The 23,167-nt window shown below is 32.4% G+C and overlaps 1 protein-coding gene across 1 annotated transcript in view; it reads right to left on the bottom strand.

The window, feature by feature from the left end:
- Positions 1-271: 271 nt before the first annotated feature.
- Positions 272-23,167, bottom strand: part of LOC120775519 (frizzled-3) — a 48,978-nt gene continuing 26,082 nt past the window's right edge. Inside the window, exon 2 of the mRNA XM_040105732.1 lies at positions 272-2,399. Coding sequence (XP_039961666.1) covers positions 891-2,399 — 1,509 coding nt within the window. The 3' untranslated portion in view covers positions 272-890. The remainder of the gene's footprint in view (positions 2,400-23,167) is intronic.

A 23,167-nucleotide genomic window follows, 5' to 3' on the forward strand; every position in this document is an offset into this window, starting at 1 on the left:
AAAAAATATCTTGTTCCTTAGATTTTGTAGGAAATTGAATGCTCTACAAAAAAGGTCTTATATGATTTTTTCGTAAACCCAAACGTTTAAAAGATATTAACAGTTGAAGTTTGATTATTTTGGGGAAAATTTTTTATTTGTTATGAATTTATAACTCAATGAAAAAAAATTATTATGAATGATGAAACTTATAGGAATTCTTAGAGGTGTCTAGGAACATATTTTTCCGAGTATCAAACGAAAAAAAAAATTTTTTTTTGAATCACCCTAATATAACTACATTACATATATTTACAGTTTAAAGCTACTAACACATTTTCTTTTAAAAATTTTAAGTTTTTAAGCTCTTACTTAAGCAATGAGTAAAGACATGGAATACTAAGGACCATGCAGTAATAAATACGAGTCCGAATCATTGAATCCACTTCAATGTGGAGATATACTATTATATTTTGAATTAGTTCAAAATTGATGTAATTGATACCACAAAATGATCTACTTTTTCAGAGAAATTGTCATACAAAGTGGAAATCTATATTTTAAGCATACAAACTATACCCAAAGGACTTACTACTGCATTAATTCTCATCTAGTAGGCTTTACTGAAAGGCTTATATATTTATTTTCGTTCATATAAATAGTGAAAGTATGCAAAAAATACTTTTTTTTTTATTTACAATTACAACTATAGCATTTACAAAAATTTAAGCCTAAGTATGCACATTACAGTTAAACAAAATAATATTCGAGCCTTTAGAAGTTAAAAAGATACCTTAACTACATTAACGGTAATTTCCTTAAAGATATAATCCCAAAGTATATACACCCTCCCTCGGACTGTGTTGTTGCTCAGCAGCAACACTGTTCCCATGTATACCCAGCAGTAAGCGCTACACGTGCGCTTGATTCGGATTATAGACCGGTACATTGTGGAAGTTGATACCGCTATACAAAGCGCTGCTGACCGACTTGCCGTTCGTGTGTATGTGCTTCTTCGGCAGCGATGAGATCGACTTAGTTGTTGTCGAAGAAGTGGGCGTGGCCACCAGCCGACTGCGGTACGACTCGCAGGTCTTCCGCGACCATACCCACATGCCGGTTAATGTGCCACCCGCTAACTGAAAGAATATTCGTATAAGCGTCGGCCAAGCGGTACGTTGCTCTGGCGGTGCGCAGTCTTCGTGCGTGGAGCAAGCGGGCACCGTGTCGATGTAGCGCTCGAAAAATGAGGTCAATACGCCCGCTATTGTCGGCATGAAGAAGAGCAACGAAAATATAAGAAAGCGTTTGCGTATTTGCGAAAAGCGTTGGTGTCCGAAAATCGGTTTAATTTGTTGTTGCAGCATATGTAGCGATCTGGAGGCACGTACGGTGAAAAATAAGCCGAGCAATAGCAGCACCAAAGCGGGTATCTCCACAAAACCGAAAGCTGTACACATGCCAGTCAGCTCGTTGGGGCGCACCTGTTCCATTAGGAGCGCGGCAATTGGTGGCGCCAGTGGTGGCACCCAAGCCAGCACATGAAATAGACCGGATTTTTTCTCGAGCGCCTCACTCGACCACTTCTGATGCGATGAGAGGAAGAAGCATAACGCAAAAATTAGCCACCAGGTGGCGGCGCACAAACTCAGATAGCTTGTGGTGATGTATGAGGCCAAGCAGGGCGGCGTTACGGAGCAGGCGGCACTAATTTTACCCAACGGATCTTCGATCATAGCCAGCGTACGCGTGGAGTTGTGAAACACGATGCGTTCCAGGTAACAAACACTGAAGAGGTTGTAGCAGAGGCAGAGAAAGAGCACTGGGCGCTCGGGGTAGCCAAACCGCGTAGGCTCAGCCCAGAAGGTGACCAGAGAGAAGAGTGTTAAAACAAAGCACACCGCCGAGAGACCGAGTATTAGACCCTCGGCGATTTTCTTCTGTTGCGTTGAGTGAAATGCATCGCGGTTGCATTGCGGCACGCACAGTTCTGCGTTGAGCGGATCGACGGTGAAGTTGAGTGGACAGATGGCGCTGGGCGCGATGGTCTTACTCAGATGTGGCGGCATTTTCCAAGCGGACCACGGCCAATAGAACTGCGTTGGTTGTTGAAATTGTGGCTGTGGTGAGGGTGGATGTGCCTGTATGTTCGTCTGCTGCTTTTCGGACTCTTGCGGGATTTGCATGCACAGCTCATGTTTCTCCGGCTGCGGCAGTGTGTCACAATTGAGAAAGTCGGGCCACAATTGCATGAGCTCAGCATGCGTTTCGCATTCACTTTTTACCGTCTCACAGAGCTGCTTGCAAGCGGTGACCGGCCGCGGTACATCGGGTGTGCAAAGCGGAAAAAGTGAGGAACAAAGCAGAAAGCGTGCCCGATTCGAGCAGGACGATTCGATTAGCGGCAGCAGTTTCGTCATCTGGAGTAAAGAGAGAAAACACAAAATAAATTATTAGTCGGATGAAAAAATGTATTATTGTTTTTTGTATTTTTTTTTTGTTGAAAAGTGGTTAAGATTAAAATCACGTTGGCAAAAAAGTATTAAGCTAAGACCGTTTAAATTTTTTCGATTTTGGCTTCAGCTTTTTGTGGAAACCGAATACAAATAAAACTGAAACCTTGCTGTGAGCGGAGAAAAGGTTTGTCGCTCAGACAAGCACTCGCATCAAATTAGCGCAGCAGACAACAATGCAATGCCAAGAAATTCTAGCGAAAGCAAAGATCAAAAAAATATTTTTAGTTTGACTTTAAATGTTTTGCCGTCTGTGTGATTGACGTGGTCATGTGAAGGATGTTGACATTTGACGAAATGTGCGAAGAATACACCGGGAATGAGACTCACCGAGCGAACATTTTGGTAGAAATTAAAGCAAATATTCAAGAGCCTACTTAAATCTTCTTATATATTTTATATGTTAATAAAAAAAATTTATAATAATTTTTCACACACCCGGCCACATGCTGAGCTAAAGCAGAATTGCCCAAATAACGCAATTATCTTGGTTTATGTCGAGATAAATATAATTATTTATGACACAGTTAGGTTAAATAGAGCTAGTGATATACGCCGCTAGTACTAGTACTGGATACTATAATATTTGAAGACAAAAAATAATAATTTGAATGATTGTATTACAAGGTCTGTCGCAAAAGAAACAGAACTTTTTAAATATAACTGTTTCTGGTGGCGCCACCTATTGGTGGTTATATGAAATAAAAAGTTTGATCTCTTGTTGACATTTCGTAAAAATTTTAAGACAATTGGATAACTACAATCGATGTTATCGATCAAAAAGTGACAGCAGCTTTTGGTCATCGGTCGTAAAATGCAAAGAGCAAATATTAAATTTTGTTTTAAACTTGGGAAAACGTTTACTGAAACATTTCAAATGATGAAAAAAGTTCATGGTGATCAGTGCCTATCCCATAGTAATGTGCATGAGTGGTGTAAGCGATTCCAAGAAGGTCATGAGGACCTCTGTGACGATCAGAAGTCGGTCGTCTTCAGAAGTTAAAAATAAAGACAATGCTGATTTGTTTTTACGATTCCGAGAGTGTTGTACACCGAGAGTTCGTCCCACCTGACCAAACGATTAATGCTGTGTTTTACCGTCTTTTGTCACGCATTCGTCGTGCTCGACCACAATACCGTGAGGCAGGGTCCTGGCGCCTGTTGCACGATAATGCGCCGTGTCATCGGTCGACGCTTGTCACTGATTTTTTGACAAAAAACTCCATATTAACCATTAATCACTCACCCTACTCAGCTGATCTGGCACCCTGTGATTTTTACCTATTTGGAAAACTTCATTTGCCCATGAAAGGATACTGGTTTCAGGACATTTCAGTTATCCAAAAGGCGACGGCTGATATTCTAAAGAGCATTCCGAAAAATGAACTTAAACACTCATTTGAAATGCTAATTGACCGGGCTAAACGCTGTATCGAAGCACAAGGAAACTACTTTGAATAAAAAAAATAAACTTTTGAAAAATATTTATTTTTTGTTGTTTTTTTAACAGTCCTGTTTCTTTTGCGACAGGCCTTGTATGTGGATTTAGCTGACGCTGCAACATTAAAGCAGAACAGACTTGCGCGCAAAAGGTGGGGCTATCATAGCATAATCGACTGGTATAATACAGGAAGCCCAGTACAGGTTTAGGTTAGATGGCCGATCCCTTAACATGGCATGGGATCTCACTTAAGCTGTTATGTACAATCCTCTCTAAAGCCAGTTGAAGAACTACTGCACTTGGGTATCAGCTATCGGTAAAGTACCTTGAATCCAACACAAAACTGCTTAGGTGTTTTTTTTATATTTCCGCTATTTTACCTGCGTGTCTAAAAGTATGCATTTCGAGATAACATGTTTAACTTTGAACTGGCAAAGCTGGACATGTGAGGAGGAAGTGCTTAGCTGATTCAGTGATTATATCTCATCTTCTTTCAAGCAACTAATGCAACTGGGAATCGGTGAAATGTTTAATCTCAATATTGAAAGGTGGATTTTGCTGGTCTGATGCCCAACAACCCAGAAGCCAACCGAACTCCTACCCATTCCTATTCCGCAGTTGTTGAGACTCAATTATTAGTACTTGCAAGCTTATCAGCTTTGCATTTCCCTGCAATACCAGCCTAAACACGTTGTAACTCGATGCTACAGATACTGAGTCTAGGCATCCCTGCCGTATTATCGGAGTGTATTGCCACCACTTTAATGGAGGCTGAGCTACGACGCAATAGATCTACTGCTAACTTCATGGCAGTCACTTCCGATTGGAAGACGCCGCAGTGGTGAGGAAGCCAGACAAGTCAGAACAACTTCCACTCAAACTTTGATCTATCCTCCAGGGAGCCCTTTCATCCCATGCTCACTGGCAGGTAAGTAAGCAGATAAAAGATAGTCAGTCTTGGCGGTTTGGTAAGCCATATAATTTGGAAGGAATTGAACCAAAAATTCGAAGGTGTCCAAGCTCACAGTCAGCCTAGAAGCTAAATTATTTGAGTCTGACAGCAGCTTTCAAGGGCATGCATCTTCCGGCTATGGCATCGAGCAACATAGTTGGTGTGGTTCGTAGTGCGAATGAAAATTGGCTCGAGTATCTCTCGAATGAGGCTGCGGAATAGCAGGAACAAGGAAACAAATTTCTACTTTCTCTGTGAATGCTCAGCTCTAGCACAGATCCAATACAAAACACTTGGAGTCCATCAAGCACCAAACCTTGAATGGATTTCTACTGAAAGCATATCAGACATAAGTAGCTTCATCGAAACCTCAAAATGGTTTGAGAGAGAAGGTGAAACGTGATAGCAGATACAGAAGGTTCTACGGATAGTGTATCAAAATGGCACATCAAGAGCCCGATAGACAACAGGCTGCACTCCTACCTACCTACCTATCTCTCGAATTTCCAGCTTATTTGGAACAAAGATGTGTTTAGAATTCAAAAGACACCCTGATCATACAAAAGTATTGTGTTAGGCCCACTGGATCACTACTGGTTACTTTATTTCTTCGATTTCAATTCAAGAAATGAAAATATTCAGCGCAGCGTTGGGCTGTAGTAAATATCTAACGCTTGAGCGCACATTCAGTGCGCAAAAATATCACACATCAAAGCGCAGTAATTGCTAACAAAAACAATCTAAAGCAAAATTTACACTAATTATAATTAATGCCGTAGAAAAAATTGAACAAAAAATACCTGCAAAAGCACAGCACACCACCGGATGTCCACGAAAGCAAAGCGCTTTGATCTGTGCCGCGCATGAAAAATAAATGTGTTGCTGCAATTAGCGCGCAAAACGCTGACGACGCCGGCTAAAACAAATGGGCCAACAGCCAAGCACACGCTACCAACGCTCAAACGCTTTTGTGCTAATAAAATCACTTTTTATTTAATGCGTGAGAATAAAATTATGAAAAAGTGGCAATAAAAACGACGGCGCGCACAATGGAATTAACACTTTTTGTTGTTGTTTTGCTTTGTGTTGCTTTTATTTTGGACATTGGAGTGGTAGCATTTCGAAAGGAAGTGACAAAGAGCAAGGAAGCAGTAACAATTTGATTAAGCGCCACACACGAGCATCTTCAAAGGACTGAAGGCGCACACATACACACAAGCATATCTGTATGTACATATGCATGTACTATATAAGTATGCATATAATTGCGTTCAAGCAAAGTGTGTGGCGCGGAAAATTCAAAGTGGAGAAAATTTACTCAGTGTGTATGTATGCATGCATATGGGTAATGAGTAGTCTTGGCTAAGCACTCACACGCCGTTGCTGCGCTGCCGAGATCAAAGCGCGCCGCTCGCAGTGCGCGCAGCTATACAAATAAACACTCACACGCACACTTGTGGCTTTCAGCTGCTGGGAAAACTGCATGCCGTGCGCTAAGAATAAGACATCAAAGATTATCGACAGCTGTATGTGCATGTGTGCTTAGCTCATACTTAGTGTAAATAAAGTTGTAATCATAACGCCGCCCGGGTCGGTGTGTACAAAGCGGCTAAAGTGCTTGCGTTTTTTAATTGCTTTCATTAGAATGGGAATTTGATTGTGGATAAAAGTTGCTTCTACAAGTACACTTCGATGGTGGCGTGCTGTGCATGCTTTGAGCGCAATTATGAGATTTTGAGATATCAAAAAAAATGTAATGTTTTTGTTTAAATTAAATTATGAGGTTTTGAAATAACTTTTTATATCAATAACTTTCAAATATACTTTCTGAAGAGAGTGTTCTAATATTATTAAAAATATTCTAAATGGACTAATATCAATAAAAAAGCTAAATCAAACCAAAAATACTTTCTGAAAAGTATGTTCTTAATTATATTAAAAAGACTCTCAAATTTATTAATAGACTTAACATTTTTTTTAATCGATATTCGTGGTTTGGTACATCATGAATTTGTTCTGGAGGGACGGACGACCAATAGAAGCTCTATTTGGCCGTATGCCCGTCGATAAATATTGATAAATAATTAATTATTTTGCGATTATTTTTTAAATTTCCGGGTACTTTTTTGCCACAATGTACATATATCGGGTGATTTTTTAAGAGCTTGATAACTTTTTTTAAAAAAAAAACGCATAAAATTTGCAAAATCTCATCGGTTCTTTATTTGAAACGTTAGATTGGTTCATGACATTTACTTTTTGAAGATAATTTCATTTAAATGTTGACCGCGGCTGCGTCTTAGGTGGTCCATTCGGAAAGTCCAATTTTGGGCAACTTTTTCGAGCATTTCGGCCGGAATAGCCCGAATTTCTTCGGAAATGTTGTCTTCCAAAGCTGGAATAGTTGCTGGCTTATTTCTGTAGACTTTAGACTTGACGTAGCCCCACAAAAAATAGTCTAAAGGCGTTAAATCGCATGATCTTGGTGGCCAACTTACGGGTCCATTTCTTGAGATGAATTGTTCTCCGAAGTTTTCCTCAAAATGGCCATAGAATCGCGAGCTGTGTGGCATGTAGCGCCATCTTGTTGAAACCACATGAGTCAACATTTAAATGAAATTATCTTCAAAAAGTAAATGTCATGAACCAATCTAACGTTTCAAATAAAGAACCGATGAGATTTTGCAAATTTTATGCGTTTTTTTTTTAAAAAAAAGTTATCAAGCTCTTAAAAAATCACCCGATATATGTATGTATATATTTTACAAAAATATTTAAAACAAGCAACTACGAAAAAAATATTTGCGTTACTTTTTAATACTTTTTGAATATAATTAAAATTTAAAAAATGTCTCCATTAAAAAAGTCGAAATTTAATTTAAAAAAATATATTGAAAACAAATCTTTATAAATTTTAATAAGATCTTATATTTTATATAATACTTTAAATGTGTTAAAAAAAATTTTCAATTATAAAAAAATTTTAGTTTTAAATTTTTAAAAATTTAAATAAAATATATTTTTTAAAAAATTTAAAATTTTTTTATAACAATATATACATTAATTTAATATTTTCTAGTTCAAAATTAATAAATTAATTTAAATTTTAAAATAAATTTAAATTTAATTTTACAATTAAAAATTAACAAAAATTTTAATTTTAAATTTTTAAAATTTTATATAAAATATATTTTTAAAAATTTACTTTTATAACAATATATAAAATAATTTAATATTTTTAGTTTAAAATTAATAAATTCATTTAAATGTTTATTAACAAATTTAAAATTTAATTTTTTTAAATAAATATGATTTAAATTGTAAAATTTTTAAATTTAATTACTTTTTTTAAAATACATTTAAATTTAGTTTTAAAATTAAAAATTAAAAAAAAATTTAATTTAAAATGTTTATAATTTTAAAAAATATATTTTTCAAAACTTCAAAAATTTATTTTTATAACAATATACAAAATTAATTTAATATTTTTAAGTTTTCAAACTTAACTATAATTTCAATTATTAAATTAATTTACATTTTTATTAAAAATTTAAAATTTAATTTTATAAATAAATATGATTTAAATTGTCAAAATTTTAAATTTAATTACTTTTAAAATACATTTAAATTTAATTTTACAATTAAAAATTACAAAAAATTTAAATTTTAAATTTTAAAATTTAAAATAAAATATATTTTTCAAAAATTTAAAGACTTATTTTATAACAATATATAAAAATATATAAAATTAATTAATACTTTTTAGTTCAAAATATTAAATTTAAAATTTAAATTTTATTAACAATTTTAAAATTTAATTTTATATTAATAAATATGATTTAAATTTTAAACTTTTAAATTTAATTTAAAAATTTTAAATTTAATTAATTTTAATTTTACAATTAAAAATTAACAAAAATTTTAATTTTAAATTTTTAAATTTTAAATAAAATATATTTTTAAAAATTTATTTTTATAACAAAATATAAAATTAATTTGATATTTTTAGTTTAAAATTATTAAATTAATTTAAATTTTTATTAACAATTTTAAAATTAAATATTTATAAATAAATATCATTTAAATTGTTAAAATTTTAAATTTAATTATACAAATGTTAAATTTAATGAATTTTAATTTTAAAATAAATTTAAATTTAGTTTTATAATTAAAAATTAACATTATACTTTTTTATAAAAGTTAAATTAATAAATTGTTTACAAGAATTGAATTAAGTAATTTTTTTTGAAATTTTATTGTTAATATTATCGAAAATGATAGCGACATAGAATGTTAAAAAATCAACTGCAAATATTTCAAAGTGTTTCTAAATTTTCGAGTATTTTTGAATACTAACAAAAAGCATTAATAACTAACCAATACGCGTACGATCACAGTGGCGCAAACATTAAAGCGTCTAACCTCGCTAATTCATTGATGCAGATGATGATACTTCATTGAACGGATATCTACATATCCCCACATTCGTATTCATAAGGTGTCAACGAAGAGATCTACCTGTATCATTAACTTAATTATACATCTTCGCACGCATTATGAAAATTTAAGCATTGATTGTACCCAAAGACGGCAGACAACTCCATCGATGCGCATGCGCGCACATGTGTAGTATTTGTGTATATACATACATATGTACATACATATGTGGTTGTTTTGGACGCGCACTGACTGCTGCTCGTGCTGAGCTGATGATTTGCTACATTAAGGCGATGCAGCTCAAGCATTGACTGACCCAAAGGCACTTACGAGACACACATACAAATTTACACGTTTTCGACTTCACATGCAGCACTGTCTACCAACCAAAAAAAAAAAATAGAAGAAAAGAAGTTGGGTCTTTGTGCGTGCAGGAGATTTTGTTGAGCTTGGAAAACGTAACGAATGCAATCTGCAACGCTTCAAGCACAAAATTCATAGCCTTTCAGACGGCTTGATGGCTGGTGAAGCAGTCATGAGCTGCTCATGTACATATGTACATATACATATGTGTATGTGTATACAAGATGCTGAAGGGATTTGCTATGGTATAATGAAATGTGTTGTTTTTGCTCCTTTTTTCCACTTTATTTGCCTCCAAAAAAACTGTTAGCTTGCTTTTTTCGTTTTATAAATGCCACGGTGTATTAAAATAAAGAAAAAACTGGTCTTTAGTAAACGAAATTTCGTTGCCTCTTGCCGTGTAGTTGTTTGCCGCGGCTGGATTCGTTACAGTTGAACTATCGTCTGAGCAAAGCAATGCTTTATTTCAGCTTTGAGTCGGTGCTGCAGTAAAATTATTATTAATTTTGAATTTTTCGTGGTCTTTTTTGTTGTTTTTGTTTTTGTGTTGTGCGGGCAACTCGTGTAAAATGCTGCACTGTTATTTCTAATTTCATGTTTATCAAAATATATGCAGATATATCTCTGTAAGTAAGACTTTAGTCACACAGCAGCATTGTGGCCATTGCCAGCGCTGCTGAGAAATCAGTATTTTATATAAAATAAGTGAAGAATTTTTTGTTGTTAAAAGATATTTAACATACTTAAGCTAAATTAGGCGAGAAATTAAATAATTAATTAGTGTTTGTGAGAAAAAAATCAAGCTGAAAATTAATGAAAATAAATTTAATTCCTGTTTTTGTTATAAAAAGTATATACATATGTACATATATATATGTATGTAATATTTATATATTCAAGCTCAGTTTGTTGCTTAAGTCTTCTGTTTTGGTATATGTATACAATATATACATATAACGACACTGCTACTACTATTACTAATACTACTATTAAGTTAGATAAAGTAAATCTTCAAGCATTGTACTAGTTTGCAATTAATTGATTTTGTTTGAGTTTGTACAGTGAACATTAAAGCAATGACTGGACAGTTATTTAATAAAAATCAAATTTATTAATTATATATTTTAGCCAACGAAATTATTTTTAATTCTTACTTGTTTAGACTTTTTTTCAAGTTTTTTAAGTTATTTCATTTATGTTTTTTTTTATATTTTTGAAAATTTTATTTTTTAACTTTGATATATTTTTTTAAAATCTATTTTTATGATATTTTTCAAATTTATTACTATCATCATTTATTTTTATATATTAATATTTTCTAATATCCCTTCATTTCATGATTATTAATTTTTTTTAAATTTTTTAAATGAGATTTTTCCAAACACCGAGCTGAGTGTGAATTGCTGTTTTACTTAAATATTAATATTTAAAAGAAAATAAATAAAGAAATAAGAAAATAAATGAATAATAGATAATAAATAATAATTGCAGTATTTACCGTATTGTTTCAATCTAAATTTAATTTAAAATTTCGATTTTTAATGAACAAATAAACTAAAATTTTCAAACTCGCACTGTTTTATATAAAGTTTTTACAATAAAAATGAATAAAACAAAAATTTTTTTGAATAAAAATAATAATGCAAAAATTTTAAGCTAATAATATTTAAAGTTTATTTTTAGTTTTATATTTTTTATTGTTTAATTTTTCTAATTGCACTACTTTATTATTATTTTTTGATTTTTGCATAATTTTATACATTTTTTCTAATGTTTTATTTTATCTTTAAATATATGTACATATATAAATAATTTTATTTTTATTTTATTTTATTTTATTTTATTTTATCTTTACATATACATATATAAATAATTTAACCTTTTTCTATTTTATTTAATATTTTTTTTAATTTTTTACTTTTTCATTTTATTTTTTATATATATTGCTTATTTAAGATTTTACAAAACAACAATTAGTGTATAAAAAATAACAGTTTTAGGAAAGCTGCTGAAAGGTGATTAATAGATTTAAAAAATTCAGAAAAAATATATTTTTTTAACTTTGTTAAGCCCTTTTTATACTAAATTTGCTTATCTTATTTTAATAAATAAATTAATTTGCATAATTTTTTCTTAAATATTATTATATTTTTTTTTAATAAATTTTTATTTTATTAATAAAATTAATTTGCATAAATAAATTATATATAATTATAAATAAATTTAAATTCTTCTTACAATTTTTTTTTAATTTTGTACTAGTTTTTTGAAAAAATGTTTTAAAACATATTTTTAAAATTATTTATTGTATTTTGAAATTATTTTATTGCTTGGTAATATTGTTTTTATATTTTATTTTATAATTATATTTTATTTATAGAGATTTTTAGCTTATATTTTGGTTTTATATAGGTTATATTTTATTATATTATCTATTATTTTTATTGTTTTTAATTTCTTAATAATGCATTTCAATTTTTAATTCTGATTTGGCATTAAAATTTTATTTTCCAATATTTTTGAGCTTAAAAAATTGTAATTTTTATTTTTTTTTTTGTGATTAGTAAAATTTTATTCCCAAAATGAGAATTTAAAAATGATAATATACATATGTAGGGTTGCCAATTTTTGAATAAAAAAAAAATCATAAAAAGTAGATACTTACACTTTAATCCCAATATCTTGGATTCAAATTCAATTTTTACATTTTAATTTTCAATTCTGATTTGACATTAAAATTTTATTTTCCAAATTTTTGAGCTTAAAAACTTGTAATTTTTATTTTTTTTGTGATTAGTAAAATTTTATTCCCAAAATGAGATTTAAAAAATGAAAATATAATTTTTTAATCCCAAAAAATTAAAAATTTAATTTTAAAAATATTATTTATTATAATATGTAAAAAAAAATTAAAAATTAAATTAAATAATTATTAAAAATTTAATTAATTAGTAAAAAATAAAAAATAATTTAATTTAAATTTAATTAATTAATATACATATATTGTTTTTAAATTTTTATTTTATGATTAGCGTACTACTTTCAGACTTTGTTATTGTTTCCAATTAGTTTAGTTTCGATGTGCTTAAATTTAATTTTTTTTTTTCGTATTTTATTAATTTTATTATTGTTATTAAATTTTTTATACCGATAATATTTTTAAATACATTTTTTTTTAATTTATTTTGCACTATTTATCATATTTTTTATTAATTTGATGTTGTTTTATAAATAATAAGCAAAAAAATATGTGTATTAAATATGTATGATAAATTGCTCAAATACTTTATTCAAAAATAATAAAAAAATACATATAATAAATATATTTTGTGTATTAAAATTTTTTTTTATTTACTTATAAATATATACATACATTAATTTTTTTACTTAGTGTTTTTATTCCTTTTAAATTTTATTATTTATTTTTTAAAATTTTATAATTTTATAATTTTATATTTTTATATATTATATATATTATATATATAATGCATATATTATGTACATATTATTTTATATAATTTTTATATTTTTTATTCATGATTTTTGTGCTTTTTTTGTATTTACAATGAGCGTCTAAATTTTTAAAAATATTTTTTATGAAGTGTATTAGGTTAATGTCAAACGTTCATTCCGAAAACAATGCCATTTAAGCATAAATGCACTCAATAAATTGCCTGACACACAACGTACAGTCACATGACTGATCTTTAGCGCTATGTAACATTCATCAACGTGTGAGTCGATTTCAAAGGATTTGCGCTAATGCATCGGACCACAGTAAGCCAAGCAGTTGCCTGACAGGGCAGCGGTGCTTTGAACTCTTGCATGCTTCATCTTTCATTTTTATTTTATTTTATTTTTTCCATTCAGACTTTCCTTCAATGTTTTTCTCATATACGCGCACCAGTGCATGCCCTTTTATTCCGCCGCCGCCCATTTTCACAACCACTCGCCATATTGGTAATGTGAGACCATAATGTTGGCGTTTGAGCGCTATTGCGTTGCATCTTCATTGGCGGCGATCAACCGCAGTGCGGCATCTGCCATTCGCAGCTGTCACTTCAAAAGTCACACACACACGCACACTGAAACATACATATGTGTATGTATGAACATACATACACTTCATGACATTTCTGCTGCTCGACTGCCATTAGTGTGTGAGGCGGTGCAATTTTCCGCTTGTCAAGGCGGCAAGTGTAAATAAAGCGCTGGCTAGCAAAAAGAATAGACGCGCGTAGCAAAGCATACGGTAAATGCATTAGTGAATTACTGCACTCGGACCGCTGTCTTCCCGCTGTGTAATGAAATCAAACACATTGCCGCAGCGAAAATTCGTAAAAAATCAACCTTGCACGATTTTCACATTTGCCGCACGACTGTCGCAGCGGCATTTTATGACTCTAACAAATGACCGTTTTAGTAACATATACCAATGATACTCACATACAACACACTACAAGCGATTGCCCAGCGAGCGTCAGTAGTCGAACGCTGGCGAAAAGCTTAATTTTAATTATGGAAATTTTTACGGTGAAAATCATAGTATTAGAGTGAAGCTGGCAATCCAACTTACTGCTATTGGTGTTAAACTGAGTTATAGTTATTTTCAAACATTTCAAATTGAGTAATTTATTTACCGTACTCCGGTTGAGATTTTTTATCTTTGACTGATTTTCTTTAAGCTCAGCAATTTTTGGTCTCAAGTTTTATTTTAGTTGATTTTGATCAGTTGGAAAATTCATTATTTTCAAGTTGAGAAATTCATAATACTCAAAGTTTTTAACAAATGACAACTTGAGAATATTCAAGCTAAAATTTTTGTAGTTATTGCCGAGGATTAATAGGAGCGAGTACTTAGCTGATTCTTAGCACTTCAGAGTTACATAATTGTCAAGTTGAGAAACTCATTATTTTCAAAGTATGCATTGTGTTATACTCAACTGAAGAATTTTCCATCTCAAACTTATATTCCAATTGATATTTTACCATATTATTTAACTGTCATAACGCTTTTAAGAAATCATTTATTATAGTAAATCAATCGCAACTGAATAATGCTGCGCCTCAAGCTTACTGGACTAGTGCAGAAGCGCTCGAAAATGTTACAAAAGTAAGAAATTCATGGTAGATTGAAACTCATTTGAAACGAAAGACAAAATAACAAGCGATAAAGACAAAATAAATTATAATTTAATATAACTATAATTATAGTTCTGATAATATGATATCATAAAATATCTGAAGACAAAAGTTGAAAAAGCGCGCTCTAATTTTTAAGGGTTAAAAATGGTTTACGACCATTTCAGCAAAACTACGAGTCTGTTATATGGCAAAGTTTTAGGTCATGAAAAGATCTACAACTTTTGTATATGTGGTCTCATAATATTATAGGTTATAACTAACCGAAAACATAGCGTACAGAATGCTAATTTCGTAAGCTCATTTTTGTATGTAATACAACAACAATTTTTTGAAACAAGTGTAAAAATTTATGATTTTATGACTTAAAGATGCATTATGACAAGTTGTGCGCCCCTCAACCGTGTTTTTTGTTAAGAAGATTAAAAAGGAAGCTTCAACTTAAAATCGAAAAAGTCCACATTTTTAAATTATCACCTAAAAATACCAGTTTTTTTTGTTTTTTTTTGGAAGGCCCAAGTGGAGAAGGACCGGGCTTCGCTTGGAATATCCAATTGGCGCCACGTAGCGAAAAGAAGAAACGACTGGCGCGCTGTTGTTAACTCGGCTATAATCGCGTAAGCGGTGTCTACGCCAATTAAGAAGAAGAAGAAGCTCTGTGTTCAGTATAAAAAATATATACAATATTAAAGTGTTGCAAAAAATGCAAAATAAGACAGCACTAACCGTTTCAAAGCTGATATTTACCTATTAACTAACAGTTATTTAGTTGGCTGTTAAAAATATTAAAAAAAAAATATAAGTAAATGCAACAGATTGCTATTAAAAATGACCGCAATAAACAAATATATGTCTTTTAATAAAAATTAATCATTTTAAGAACATTATCAAGTTGAACTCAAGCGCCCACAGCATGCTATAATGTTGAAAAACTCACAAAGCTGATTTTCAGGCATTGCAATTGACATACAATTTTACATACAATTTACCCAAATCTCAAAACTTACTGTTCACTGGGTGTTCATGGTATTTATTGCCCAATAAGTACACATGTAACTTGCTTTTAGCTAGCAGGCGCACATCAAACGCTTAGCCAGTATCCATTTCGACGTTTGCCTATGTGTCAGTTGGTTTGTACAAACGACAATCGACAATCGACGCGTAATGACAATTTTCAGTCATTTTATTTGATTATAGCAAACGAAAAAAGCGCAAAAAAGGCGACGCGGACAATCAGACAAACCTTAATTCAAGCTGCCAGTCAGCGCGCAATTTAAGCAGTTGCGCCATGGCGGCGCACATCAAAGCGCACAGCTAGTGAATTGCGCACTTCAACGTGCAAATTCATTGATTCTGCCGGAGCTTACGTTGAAGTGAACGCTCAAGTGTACACGCTGTCCGCTGTGACAGCGCGTCTGTTAGATACGCGGCACTTTTGTATTTTCTAACTCATGCTGACAGCAAAAACTGAACTAACAGCTTTTCCGGTCAGCGCGAATAGCCGCTGTTGCCGCGCGCCGGCGGTGAGTTGCTATTTACGCAGATGCTTTGCTAACATGCACACACATATGTGTATATACAAATGTTTAGTTATGTACATACATATATGCAAGCAGCTTTACAGCGTTGATTTCTAATGCGATTCAGCGTCAAGTGGCGATCTGTGATTTGCAATATTCAATTTGCAATTAGCATTTGGTAATCTTTGCGCAATTAAAATTGTTATTGGCTGCCACCTGCGTTGTCAATTGAATTTGCCTGGTTTCTGCGGCGGCGCAACGCGTTTTGACAAGCCTCTTAATTGGCGTAGACGCCGCTTACGCGATTATAGCCGTTTTGACAAGCGCTCGACAAAAAAACGGTCGGCGAAATGCGCCAATTTCTTTTAGCAGCGCCGCCTAATGAGCGCCTAATTTAGCGCGGCATTTGATTAGAATTGGTTGCAGACATAGCGCGCGGCTTTCAGTAAAATGGTTTGAATATTGAATGAAATTATAGCTGAAATAAAAAGTGACTGCAGTTGCTTTTGTTGATAATCAAAACGCTGGCAAATGCCAATCAAGCGTTCAGCCGCAACTTGCTTTAGTCCACAAGCACAATTTACGAGCAATTAAATATACACAGCGACAAAGCAGTAGTCAATAAAACGCGCATTAATATTTGAATTTAAAATGAAAATCGAATATCAAAGTGGCAGCGCTTTGCGTAGGTTGGCGATTTTGTGCACAAGAGCAACAACAAGCCGCACCAAAGAAATATTTTTTTCATTTTTTTAATAACAATTTATCGCGCCTGTGCCTTTGCGCTGCTCAAATTAGTCGTCTATCAATTTGGTTTTGTGCTGTTTTCTTTCACTGTTAACTTTATTTTGGAAGCGAATCTTTGCAATTTGCATAATTAATACGATTTCCAAAGTATGATAAATCTGTACATTTTATTATATTTACATTTTGGTACAAATTATTTAAACCTGCTGTATATGAAAGAGCGCGTAGAGGAAGTGTAATAGCTGGATCAGCGAACAACGTAAACACGTGGCCCGTGCCAGCTGATACGAGCTATCTTAGGAGAGTCCAATGTAAATGATCAGCAAACACCGCTTCTACCTTCCCTTTACCGTAGTATGCCGTACATTTCCACGGCATTTGGATTTTTCCCGTAGAAACGTGTCAGCTGATTGCACTCTCACAACGCAGAGTTGCCAGTCTCGATATGCTGTAGTAATTATAAAAATTGTCTTCAATATGTTTGAAATTTTCTTAAACTAACTCAAAATCAGAGTCGATTGCTTTTATTTATAAATATATAAACCATTTTTAATAGTTTGTTTTCAGTTTTGATATTTTATATTATGAAAAATTGTAATTGAAAACTTAGATGTATATGCGTATTGAGCAATGGCAACATTGTTCAAATGAAAACCAACAAAGATGGCTGATTTCTACGGGCTCAACTTTGGACACATTTTGCCCGCTAAGAACGGCAATTGAGGAAGGGAGTAGCGTTTTTCGCTGTTCCTGCTATAAGAGCAGAAGAGGAGATCAGATGAGCATTAGAGAAAATAGGAGAGGGAGAGATATTAAACAAGAATAGACGTTAACTTCGGCACCGCAGCTATAATACCCTTTACAAATACAAAGAATACAATACAGCAGTGGCGTAGCTACAACTTCGGGCGCCCGGGACCAAGGATGTTTTGCCGCCCCCTTTATCTACCTACCTACAAGTTTCATGAGGTGGTTCGAACTAAAGTGAATTTTTACAAAATATCTTCGATATTAAGTCTATAAAATTTAGGAACTAGAAGCCACGCAAATTCTGAAATTCCAAAATTCACACCTTTGCGTGTTTTGAGGAAATTGATAGTAAATTTACAAGACATCTACGTCCTACTTTTATTAAAGAGAGCGAAGAAAAACAAAGAACAAATTGAATTTTCGCCTGAAAAAGTTTTATTACACATTTCTTTAATGGGACTAGAAGCTTACAAGACGCTAGCGACAACTTTAAGAATACTACTCACTTGTATCAGTTGCATCTTGTGAAAGATCTTTTAGCAAACTTAAATTGATCAAATTTTTCTTGAGATGGACTAATCTTGCGATTCTCTCAATAAAATGTGATTTTGTAGCGATCAAAGCTAGAAAAGTACATCTTTAAGTTCTATCACTATTTTTAAGAAAGATATAAGCCAAAACATATAAGACAAATTCAAAGACTGAAAAGTATTCGAGTAAAAATTAATATTTTTCATTGTTATTGAGATTATTACATTGTGAGTGTACAACTCTTTATCTTTTATAATAAATTTAGTAAAACAATTTGTTGAAGTATTTTTCTGAATATTAGAAAACAGCGAAGATCGTTTTGCCGCCCCCAAGACGTTGCGCCCGGGGCGACGGCCCCCTATATCATCATTTATATATAATTTTTTATAAGGCTCCGTCGTTTGCTTTTTGGATGTTACAAACTTCTTGGAAAATTTAAAAGTTAATCTTCAGGGTATAAAAAGTTTGATCGATAATTAGTTATTTGTGATGCTTGCTACTTATTTTTAATAAAGCTCTAGGAACTTAAGCTTTAGTATTGTCCGTTGAAATCAAATCAACAATGGTACTGGAGTGCATAAAACAGCTTAACAGAGTTGCCACTAAAAACAGAATCCTACCAGCATGTATCACCGAGTATAGAGATGAAAAAAGCTGTGGCAACCAATCCGTTAGAACCGGGTCCGTTCTTGACTGTGGGCCGCCGCACTTAACGAGAGGAGCTACGCAAAGAGGAAAGGGCTAGTAGAAAACACCACTGGTGTGCAAGTGCCTGGGTTTCAACAGGCATGTATGCTTCTAGGAGAGTAGGATACAAAATCGCTCTTCCCAGAGTGAAATTAATGCAGCTTGGAGGATTTTATACAGGTCATTGTAGAATGCGTTGTCATCTTTTCAGATGAGGTTACTGGTCTACGGATCAGTGTCGCCTTTGCAACCAAAAAGTATATCGCCGCAATCGCAAGAAGATGGAGTCATGCAATCGGGCAATTCAATTCGATAAGAGAACACCTTGCAACCATTAACGAAGGAGTAAAAGTCTTTGCTGTGATTGGGTTAAGCAAGGTGTTGTAACAACAGGAGAGGGCACAATAGGCCGCTGTTCGCAGTGCATTCTTCAAATTTCAAACTATCTTCATTAATACTAAATTATTTGTTGGTAATCTTGTAATTTTAACAAGAAATAAATATGGTTTGAAACGAAGCAAAAATAGGTACCATAAAGTATACTCCATTTCCACAGGATTTGAAGAAAAAAAAATTTAAGAGGTGCTAGAAAAATAAGTCGTGCAGCGCATAAGAATGGCATAACGTTAAAAATGTGTGTATTTTTAACGGTTTTATACCGAGAAAATGGAAAAAGTACCGAAGAAATTAAAAATTTTCCACAACTAGGGTCCAACGAGCCGAAAAGACATTACTTAGTTTTCATAAACACTAAATTCTTGGTTTGGGTATAAGTAATCCATGATATTCATGAAAAATCTTCAATTTTTTATAACAAAAGTAATCGTTAATTTAATTTAAACCTGATACACATACTCTGTTATATAATATTAATGACATCATGTCTATGCGCTTCGTTTTACCATACACGAAGACGCTACGAGAGCGCAGAGAGCAAAAAAAGTGGTGGATCGTGTTGAGTGTGTGAGTCTGACATAATGAAATGATCCCCTATGCTAAGCTGATAATTTGCGATATTAATCTTTATTTGTCATTAGTTGTTTCCACGAATGCTGATGTGTGTGTGTGTGAACCCGCTTATCAATTAGAGAAATGAATCAGCGCCAGAATAATTTCAAAAGCCGTTATAATTCATTCGAATTAATTATGCAAATTAGGGCTTATGTGCCTTCAAGTGTAGCTCAATGTGTGTTTGCGCATGAGCAAGCAAGCGGGAAAATAAAAAAAGGGAGAATAAAATAAAAAATATCACAACTTATTGGTATTTTTATTGTTTTCTTTTTTCATTGGACTGCTACAACAACTTTTTTTGTTGAGATGGAAATATGTATGTTTGGTAGGTGTGGGGCTCGCTACAAGGAGAGCATTGCTCAGTTTGTGCATTATAATTATTGGATTATATAAGTATTATTATTGCACAGCACAGCCGTTAAATGGTAGCTTAACAGCTTGATAATTATTTTATGTTAAGACGTATGTACATACAAGTACAGGAAGACGCGCATACATTTTAGCATTAGGGGTGCTCTGTTTCATGTTGTTTTTTTTATAGAAAATTTGCGATACTAAAATTTATATTCTTTATACCAGCAGAAAGTGCAGATTTCAATGAATAAAAACCGACTTTTTTTAAATTGAAATTTTGACATTAGAATTATCAATTAAAATGGTAGTTATTTTCCGATATTAAGCTCAAATATGGTGAAAAAATAAATCTTAAAATAAGACAAAATCTGTTTAGGAAATAAAAAAATTAGTTTGAAACAAATAAAGAAAAAGTTGTTATAAAATATAAAAATAAAAAACCAACAAATTAAAAAAAAATAAAACATAAAAATAAAAAACCAAAAAATTTATTTCTTTTATTTATCTTATACATTTTGAGGTTATATTAAAAAAGTGTGAATACAAAAGTTGTAGAACATATTCATACCTACAACTTTGACATAAAACTTTTTTCTATTGAACTCTTAGTTTTGTCGGAAATCCAGTGAAATCGTTTTGAACGCTTTAAAACTCAAAAATCTCTTACTCTTCATCTTGCCGACCGCAGATCACCGTAGTTTAACTTCCTTTAAATTTTTGTTATTTATCTTCCGTTTCCAAACGGTTTCAACCCAACATGGTTTTCCTTCTCTTTTTCTATATTCAAAGGCTTCTGAACTGGTCTAAAGGCTGATTTGAATATGAAAACTTTATTTTATTTTTCAGAAAACTAAAAAAGTAGTAATTCTCTGCAAACTAATAACAGCTGTATTCAAAACAAGAAAAATGAAATAAAATTTCACATCTATAAGGTAAATTTTAGCATTTAATGCACACCCTAACGCACCTTACCGCAAAGAAAGTGTAAGAAAAACGCGTTGCACGCCAGCATAAAAGCACACAGCCACACCAAACCTGTACAATGTCATAATACCAAGCAAAAAAACAACAAAAACCGCACGTTATAATACCAACAACAACACAGTTTGGTTAGTGCCAGCGAGTCCCCCCAACCACACGCTTAAATCGTTCTAAGTGGTCGTGTGTGGTGGTGCTTGCCGCCACAGCAACAAGTTGCATGCAACATTTCCAACGTCAATTGTATTTATGCATTAAATGCGGTTTACCAGCGCTGCCACCGCGGCGGCTGTCAAAGTCGTTGCCATTCAACCAGCCATGTCAGCGGCAGGCGCAGCGCGCAGCTGCTGACTGAAATCCACTTCAACTTTTCTTAAGCGGAAAAATAAAAATAATAAAAAAGAGAGCGTGCAAGCGCAGTTCAATGTTTTTGTGCTTGCTTTTATCATTCATTCTCCAGAGACGTGGAGCGGCTTTGGCTTTACGCTTTGCAATGCGGTGCCGTGCATTCATTTACCGATCATTTGCTGATTTACTTTACTTTGCTGCATCGATTTTCCCTTACAGATCGCAGATTATCTTATTGTCGATTATTTATAGTTTATTGCTGGTCAAAAGCGTGAGCGTACGCAATACAGGGTGCAGCGAAAGGATTTTTACCGGTTTGAAAGCATTCGACATAACCTACATATTATTGATGTCACTTCTTCCGGAAGAAGATCCCAAAAATATATTATGTATTGGCAATTCTCCAAAATCAATTATTGAGATCTAAAAAAGTCTCCAAAATGGTGTAGTGCAAAAAATAAATAAATTATGACGAAATAAAAAGTCTTTAAAATCCTTTAGTGCATAAAAATAAGTTATGGCAAAATAAAAATCTCCATAATATACCAAAAATAAATAACAAACTCTCCAAAATATTTTAGTGCAAAAATAATTAAAAAAAAATAAAAAAGTCTACAAATGGCAGTGCACAAAATATTAGGGAGAAATAAAAAGTCTCCAAAATGCTGTAGTGAAAAATATGTATTCGGGAGAAATAAAAAATTCTCCAAAATGCTGCAGTGAAAAATATATATTCGGAAGAATCAAAAAACTCTCCAAAATGGGGTAGTGCGAAAAAAATAAAGTTATGGCACAATAAAAATCTCCATAAAATACCAAAAACAAATAACAAACTCTCAAAAATATTTTAGTGCAAAAATAATTAAAGGGAAATAAAAAAGTCTCTAAATGACAGTGCACAAAATATTAGGAAAAAGTAAAAAGTCTCCAAAATGTTGTAGTGAAAAATATATATTCAGGAGAAATACAAATTTCTCCGAAGTGCTGTATTGTGAAAAAAAATTAATTAGGTAGATATAAAAAAGTCTCCAAAATGTTGTTATGCAAAAAAACTTAGGGGGAAATAAAAAGTCTCCAGAAATATGTTAGTGCAAAAATAATAAAGAGGAAATAAAAAAGTCTCGAAATGGCAGTGCACAAAATATTAGGAAGAAATAAAAAGTCTCCAAAATGCTGTAGTGAAAAATATATATTCAGGAGAAATAAAAAATTCTCCGAAATGCTGTAGTGTAAAAGAAAATTAATTAGGGAGATATAAAAAGTCTCCAAAATGCTGTAGCGTAAAAGAAAATAAATTAGGGAGATATAAAAAAGTCTTCAAAATGCTGTAGCGTAAAAGAAACTAAATTAGGGAAATATAAATAAGTCTCCAAAATACTGTAATGTAAAAAAACGTAGGGGAAAATAAAAACTC

The sequence above is a fragment of the Bactrocera tryoni genome, chromosome 4 (genome assembly GCF_016617805.1).
Source record: "Bactrocera tryoni isolate S06 chromosome 4, CSIRO_BtryS06_freeze2, whole genome shotgun sequence".
In the NCBI taxonomy this organism is placed as follows: Eukaryota; Metazoa; Arthropoda; class Insecta; order Diptera; family Tephritidae; genus Bactrocera; species Bactrocera tryoni.